At 55.1% G+C, this 8640-nt stretch overlaps 1 protein-coding gene across 1 annotated transcript in view; it reads right to left on the bottom strand.

Annotated features, from left to right (window-relative positions):
* The window catches only part of lpcat1 (lysophosphatidylcholine acyltransferase 1), a 64245-nt gene that overhangs the window by 33137 nt on the left and 22468 nt on the right, over window positions 1-8640 (bottom strand). The window contains exons 2-3 of the mRNA XM_038966897.1: window positions 1104-1243; window positions 78-292 (exon numbers count right to left, since the gene is read on the bottom strand). Of these exons, the coding sequence (XP_038822825.1) occupies window positions 78-292; window positions 1104-1243 (355 nt within the window). The remainder of the gene's footprint in view (window positions 1-77; window positions 293-1103; window positions 1244-8640) is intronic.

Raw genomic sequence — 8640 nt, 5'->3', positions numbered from 1 at the left:
AGAAAGCGAGAGAGAAGAAGAGAAATAGGTGAGGTAGACAATGGTATTTAATGAAGATGATGAGGATTACTACTCACTGCCCCAGACGGGGATGTTCTTGCTCTCGGACTTCATGACGATAGAGGCCATGGTCATGGTGATGGGGATGGCGTCGAAGTAGGACGAGTGAGGGGCCAGGGTGAGGATGGGCGCCTGCGAGGGCGGGGCCGGTTCCCCTTTCACTGTCACCCAATGGAAACCTCCACAGAACCACATGGCTCGCATGATCACCCTCAGGGCTATGTCACAGATCCTGTAGGAGAGAGAGACAGAGAGAGAGCAAGAGTGAGAGACAGGGTGAGGGTGTGCCTGTTTAATTGCTATTTACACAGGTAAGTCAATTAAAGATTTGCTCTGGAACTTTGGCAACTTCTATGTATTTTTGTAAACCTCCTACTTTGGGCTGGATGCATCAATGAGCTTCAGCCCCCTCACCATTTGAGTGACAACACAGCAGAGGTGAACACACAGCAGAGGTGAACACACAGCAGAGAGAGCAATGATGTGGTTCACATATCTGTACATGTGACGTAGTACTCTTTTTTTAGGGACCACTTTTGGCTAGTGAGCGTTACTTTCAGAACTACTGGCTAAAAAGTACACACAATTACCGGAGAATCTCTTTAAGAATGCAATTACGGCCTGTCGCGTGTGTGTTTGCCCCGACACAATGACGACAATATCCAAACCTTCCACAAGAGGTGGTGATGTCATTATCAGGTGTCATTCATTATATATATATATATATATATATATATATATATATATATATATATATATATATATATATATATACTGTACTCTATACCATCTACTGCATCTTGCCTATGCCGTTCGGCCATCGCTCATCCATATATTTATATGTACATATTCTTATTCATTCCTTTACACTTGTGTGTATAAAGTAGTTGTTGTGATTACAAGATTACTTGTTAGATATTACTGCATGGTCGGAACTAGAAGCACAAGCATTTCGCTACACTCGCATTAACATCTGCATGTGACCAATAAAATGTGATTTGATTTGGATTTGATATATAATTCTCTCTCTCACACACACACACCTCCTCCACCAGGTCTCGGTCTCCACGGCCAGTTCAGATCGTCCCAGAGAGGCAGCGAAGGCAAAGGGCCAGGCCAGCAACATGAGGAACACTGCAAAAAACAGCCGTACTGGGAACACAGTCACAGTCATCACACCGATCTGAGAAGGGGGGGAGCGGAGAGAGAGAGTAACAAAATCAAATGGTGATGCATTCATTCATTCAAACACAGAGGGAGAGGGTGACAGAGGTACAAATTATCACATTTCATCAGGGAAAGAATCTCTTTCTGTGAAGTTAGATTGACCCAAAAAGAACTGCTCTGTTAAAGAAGACTTGCCTCTAACAATCCAGCAATGACAGACATACAGCTAGTCATCCCTCCTAGCTTTCCCCTTCTTTACTCTATGCTCCTTGTGTAAGCATGATCACAACAGCTCATACAGAAATGATTAAAAAAATAATAATAACTATCCAATGTGATTTCAGGTTTAAATAAAAATAAAACAGTTAATTTAGTATCAAGTTAATTTATGCTTACATCATTAAGGTCAAAGCAGATAACTATTGACCTGTCACGCCCTTAGAAGGAATATGGTTGTATGTCATGCCATCACTCCAAATAACAGGGTCACAATGTCAAGCCCCACACTGTCATTTCAGATCCCACCCCCCCCTCCTCTATTCCTCTATCCATCATCTGGAGACCTCTTATCCCTCTTCTGTCTGTTACAGTAGGGTGTTGTTGTTCTCAATACTGCACATGTTTCTCTCTCTATTGCTTTCTCTATAAATATATCTTTCCCCCTCTCTCTCCATCCCCCTCTCTCTGCCTGCCTACATTACAATGTGGTCTTCTTACCTTTCCCAGGGGACTCGTATTCCTTCTCTTCTCCTCCCTCGCTCTGCTTTAATCCCTCTCCCTCTCTCTGCGTGAGCCCCAGGTGCAGACAGCATGGCCAGATACACACTAATAGGGCTGGTTTATGACCCCCCCCCCTTCCCCAAAACACCTAACGACCCATCCTGACCACCACCACCCCCTTCTGGAAATGGACTCATCCAAACAGCATACTAACAAACATTAGAAGCCATTCTTCTGAGGTTATAACTCAATTACCAGAATTATGACTATCCGTCCCTCCTGTGGAATCAGTGTTTCCCTTACATTAATTTGGCAGCGGAGTATCATTCCCTCTACTAAAAAAAAATGATACATTGTTACTAGTTGCATATCTTCCTCAGATGCTCATCAGATCGTCCGGGAAACATCCAAGGCCACTAGCTAGCCATCTTGTGATCCTGGAAGTATAGCAAACCCTATTGATGTAGATGTAATAACTGTTAGCTAAGATACACTAGCAAAATCATTTTGGGGGTTAATATAGAATTGGCTGGTGATGTCATTGAGATCAGGAGATAAAATTAAAACTGTCCTCGATTTTCAGATGAGTTTCAAAATGTTTCAAAATGAAGATAATTTCAACCTCTACCTATCTGGACATGCACATCCGGGTTGATCACAACAATACATTTTACAATAAACATCCAATAAGCCATTTGTTAAAAAACAAGACTTACCTTTTACTGAAGCTTTGGCTGTTATGTAATTGATCCATGACAACCTTATGACAATCCTTTCAGATGTACTGGAAAATGTCCTCATTCACATAGTCCAAAATGGCTAATGTATGGAAGTTTTGCCTACTCATAAATTGATTTCTGGGAAAGATGCGCAAGTCTTCTGTGCAGCACCTATGCATATTCAGTTTCTACAGTCTTTCAGCTTTCCAACAAGGTATGACTTGTCATATTAGGTTGAAGTATCACGACTCTGCACGTACGCGCGCCCATCCCTGTGCAGGGACTCTGCACGTACGCGCGCCCATCCCTGTGCAGGGACTCTGCACGTACGCGCGCCCATCCCTGTGCAGGGACTCTGCACGTACGCGCGCCCATCCCTGTGCAGGGACTCTGCACGTACGCGCGCCCATCCCTGTGCAGGGACTCTGCACGTACGCGCGCCCATCCCTGTGCAGGGACTCTGCACGTACGCGCGCCCATCCCTGTGCAGGGACTCTGCACGTACGCGCGCCCATCCCTGTGCAGGGACTCTGCACGTACGCGCGCCCATCCCTGTGCAGGGACTCTGCACGTACGCGCGCCCATCCCTGTGCAGGGACTCTGCACGTACGCGCGCCCATCCCTGTGCAGGGACTCTGCACGTTTGCGCGCCCATCCCTGTGCAGGGACTCTGCACGTACGCGCGCCCATCCCTGTGCAGGGACTCTGCACGTACGCGCGCCCATCCCTGTGCAGGGACTCTGCACGTACGCGCGCCCATCACTGTGCAGGGACTCTGCACGTACGCGCGCCCATCACTGTGCAGGGACTCTGCACGTACGCATCACTATGCAGGGACTCTGCACGTACGCGCGCCCATCACTGTGCAGGGACTCTGCACGTACGCGCGCCCATCCCTATGCAGGGACTCTGCACGTACGCATCACTATGCAGGGACTCTGCACGTACGGGTGCCCATCACTATGCAGGGACTCTGCACGTATGCGTGCCCATCCCTATGCAGGGACTCTGCACGTACGCATCACTATGCAGGGACTCTGCACGTACGGGTGCCCATCACTATGCAGGGACTCTGCACGTACGCATCACTATGCAGGGACTCTGCACGTACGGGTGCCCATCACTATGCAGGGACTCTGCACGTACGCATCACTATGCAGGGACTCTGCACGTACGCATCACTATGCAGGGACTCTGCACGTACGGGTGCCCATCACTATGCAGGGACTCTGCACGTACGCATCACTATGCAGGGACTCTGCACGTACGCATCACTATGCAGGGACTCTGCACGTACGGGTGCCCATCACTATGCAGGGACTCTGCACGTACGCATCACTATGCAGGGACTCTGCACGTACGCATCACTATGCAGGGACTCTGCACGTACGCATCACTATGCAGGGACTCTGCACGTACGGGTGCCCATCACTATGCAGGGACTCTGCACGTACGCATCACTATGCAGGGACTCTGCACGTACGCATCACTATGCAGGGACTCTGCACGTACGCGTGCCCATCACTATGCAGGGACTCTGCACGTACGCATCACTATGCAGGGACTCTGCACGTACGCGTGCCCATCACTATGCAGGGACTCTGCACGTACGCGCGCCCATCACTGTGCAGGGACTCTGCACGTACGCGCGCCCATCACTGTGCAGGGACTCTGCACGTACGCGCGCCCATCACTATGCAGGGACTCTGCACGTACGCGCGCCCATCACTATGCAGGGACTCTGCACGTACGGGCGCCCATCACTGTGCAGGGACTCTGCACGTACGCGCGCCCATCACTGTGCAGGGACTCTGCACGTACGCGCGCCCATCACTGTGCAGGGACTCTGCACGTACGCGCGCCCATCACTATGCAGGGACTCTGCACGTACGCGCGCCCATCACTATGCAGGGACTCTGCACGTACGCGCGCCCATCACTATGCAGGGACTCTGCACGTACGCGCGCCCATCACTATGCAGGGACTCTGCACGTACGCGCGCCCATCACTATGCAGGGACTCTGCACGTACGCGCGCCCATCACTATGCAGGGACTCTGCACGTACGCGCGCCCATCACTATGCAGGGACTCTGCACGTACGCGCGCCCATCACTATGCAGGGACTCTGCACGTACGCGCGCCCATCACTATGCAGGGACTCTGCACGTACGCGCGCCCATCACTATGCAGGGACTCTGCACGTACGCGCGCCCATCACTATGCAGGGACTCTGCACGTACGCGCGCCCATCACTATGCAGGGACTCTGCACGTACGCGCGCCCATCACTATGCAGGGACTCTGCACGTACGCGCGCCCATCACTATGCAGGGACTCTGCACGTACGCGCGCCCATCACTATGCAGGGACTCTGCACGTACGCGCGCCCATCCCTATGCAGGGACTCTGCACGTACGCGCGCCCATCCCTATGCAGGGACTCTGCACGTACGCGCGCCCATCCCTATGCAGGGACTCTGCACGTACGCATCACTATGCAGGGACTCTGCACGTACGGGTGCCCATCACTATGCAGGGACTCTGCACGTACGCATCACTATGCAGGGACTCTGCACGTACGGGTGCCCATCACTATGCAGGGACTCTGCACGTACGCATCACTATGCAGGGACTCTGCACGTACGCATCACTATGCAGGGACTCTGCACGTACGGGTGCCCATCACTATGCAGGGACTCTGCACGTACGCATCACTATGCAGGGACTCTGCACGTACGCATCACTATGCAGGGACTCTGCACGTACGCATCACTATGCAGGGACTCTGCACGTACGCGTGCCCATCACTATGCAGGGACTCTGCACGTACGCATCACTATGCAGGGACTCTGCACGTACGCGTGCCCATCACTATGCAGGGACTCTGCACGTACGCATCACTATGCAGGGACTCTGCACGTACGCGCGCCCATCACTATGCAGGGACTCTGCACGTACGGGCGCCCATCACTATGCAGGGACTCTGCACGTACGCATCACTATGCAGGGACTCTGCACGTACGGGTGCCCATCACTATGCAGGGACTCTGCACGTACGCGTGCCCATCCCTATGCAGGGACTCTGCACGTACGCGTGCCCATCCCTATGCAGGGACTCTGCACGTACGCGTGCCCATCCCTGTGCAGGGACTCTGCACGTACGCGTGCCCATCCCTGTGCAGGGACTCTGCACGTACGCGTGCCCATCACTATGCAGGGACTCTGCACGTACGCGCGCCCATCACTATGCAGGGACTCTGCACGTACGCGCGCCCATCCCTGTGCAGGGACTCTGCACGTACGCGCGCCCATCCCTGTGCAGGGACTCTGCACGTACGCGCGCCCATCCCTGTGCAGGGACTCTGCACGTACGCGCGCCCATCCCTGTGCAGGGACTCTGCACGTACGCGCGCCCATCCCTGTGCAGGGACTCTGCACGTACGCGCGCCCATCCCTGTGCAGGGACTCTGCACGTACGCGCGCCCATCCCTGTGCAGGGACTCTGCACGTACGCGCGCCCATCCCTGTGCAGGGACTCTGCACGTTTGCGCGCCCATCCCTGTGCAGGGACTCTGCACGTACGCGCGCCCATCCCTGTGCAGGGACTCTGCACGTACGCGCGCCCATCACTGTGCAGGGACTCTGCACGTACGCGCGCCCATCACTGTGCAGGGACTCTGCACGTACGCGCGCCCATCACTGTGCAGGGACTCTGCACGTACGCATCACTATGCAGGGACTCTGCACGTACGCGCGCCCATCACTGTGCAGGGACTCTGCACGTACGCGCGCCCATCCCTATGCAGGGACTCTGCACGTACGCATCACTATGCAGGGACTCTGCACGTACGGGTGCCCATCACTATGCAGGGACTCTGCACGTATGCGTGCCCATCCCTATGCAGGGACTCTGCACGTACGCATCACTATGCAGGGACTCTGCACGTACGGGTGCCCATCACTATGCAGGGACTCTGCACGTACGCATCACTATGCAGGGACTCTGCACGTACGGGTGCCCATCACTATGCAGGGACTCTGCACGTACGCATCACTATGCAGGGACTCTGCACGTACGCATCACTATGCAGGGACTCTGCACGTACGGGTGCCCATCACTATGCAGGGACTCTGCACGTACGCATCACTATGCAGGGACTCTGCACGTACGCATCACTATGCAGGGACTCTGCACGTACGGGTGCCCATCACTATGCAGGGACTCTGCACGTACGCATCACTATGCAGGGACTCTGCACGTACGCATCACTATGCAGGGACTCTGCACGTACGCATCACTATGCAGGGACTCTGCACGTACGGGTGCCCATCACTATGCAGGGACTCTGCACGTACGCATCACTATGCAGGGACTCTGCACGTACGCATCACTATGCAGGGACTCTGCACGTACGCGTGCCCATCACTATGCAGGGACTCTGCACGTACGCATCACTATGCAGGGACTCTGCACGTACGCGTGCCCATCACTATGCAGGGACTCTGCACGTACGCGCGCCCATCACTATGCAGGGACTCTGCACGTACGCGCGCCCATCACTGTGCAGGGACTCTGCACGTACGCGCGCCCATCACTGTGCAGGGACTCTGCACGTACGCGCGCCCATCACTATGCAGGGACTCTGCACGTACGGGCGCCCATCACTGTGCAGGGACTCTGCACGTACGCGCGCCCATCACTGTGCAGGGACTCTGCACGTACGCGCGCCCATCACTGTGCAGGGACTCTGCACGTACGCGCGCCCATCACTATGCAGGGACTCTGCACGTACGCGCGCCCATCACTATGCAGGGACTCTGCACGTACGCGCGCCCATCACTATGCAGGGACTCTGCACGTACGCGCGCCCATCACTATGCAGGGACTCTGCACGTACGCGCGCCCATCACTATGCAGGGACTCTGCACGTACGCGCGCCCATCACTATGCAGGGACTCTGCACGTACGCGCGCCCATCACTATGCAGGGACTCTGCACGTACGCGCGCCCATCACTATGCAGGGACTCTGCACGTACGCGCGCCCATCACTATGCAGGGACTCTGCACGTACGCGCGCCCATCACTATGCAGGGACTCTGCACGTACGCGCGCCCATCACTATGCAGGGACTCTGCACGTACGCGCGCCCATCACTATGCAGGGACTCTGCACGTACGCGCGCCCATCACTATGCAGGGACTCTGCACGTACGCGCGCCCATCACTATGCAGGGACTCTGCACGTACGCGCGCCCATCACTATGCAGGGACTCTGCACGTACGCGCGCCCATCCCTATGCAGGGACTCTGCACGTACGCGCGCCCATCCCTATGCAGGGACTCTGCACGTACGCGCGCCCATCCCTATGCAGGGACTCTGCACGTACGCATCACTATGCAGGGACTCTGCACGTACGGGTGCCCATCACTATGCAGGGACTCTGCACGTACGCATCACTATGCAGGGACTCTGCACGTACGGGTGCCCATCACTATGCAGGGACTCTGCACGTACGCATCACTATGCAGGGACTCTGCACGTACGCATCACTATGCAGGGACTCTGCACGTACGGGTGCCCATCACTATGCAGGGACTCTGCACGTACGCATCACTATGCAGGGACTCTGCACGTACGCATCACTATGCAGGGACTCTGCACGTACGCATCACTATGCAGGGACTCTGCACGTACGCGTGCCCATCACTATGCAGGGACTCTGCACGTACGCATCACTATGCAGGGACTCTGCACGTACGCGTGCCCATCACTATGCAGGGACTCTGCACGTACGCATCACTATGCAGGGACTCTGCACGTACGCGCGCCCATCACTATGCAGGGACTCTGCACGTACGGGCGCCCATCACTATGCAGGGACTCTGCACGTACGCATCACTATGCAGGGACTCTGCACGTACGGGTGCCCATCACTATGCAGGGACTCTGCACGTACGCGTGCCCATCCCTATG

This window comes from Salvelinus namaycush, chromosome 27 (assembly GCF_016432855.1).
Source record: "Salvelinus namaycush isolate Seneca chromosome 27, SaNama_1.0, whole genome shotgun sequence".
NCBI classification, from domain to species: domain Eukaryota; kingdom Metazoa; phylum Chordata; class Actinopteri; order Salmoniformes; family Salmonidae; genus Salvelinus; species Salvelinus namaycush.
Note: the sequence above shows the minus strand (reverse complement) of the source record. Positions and strands in the feature narration are given on the sequence as shown.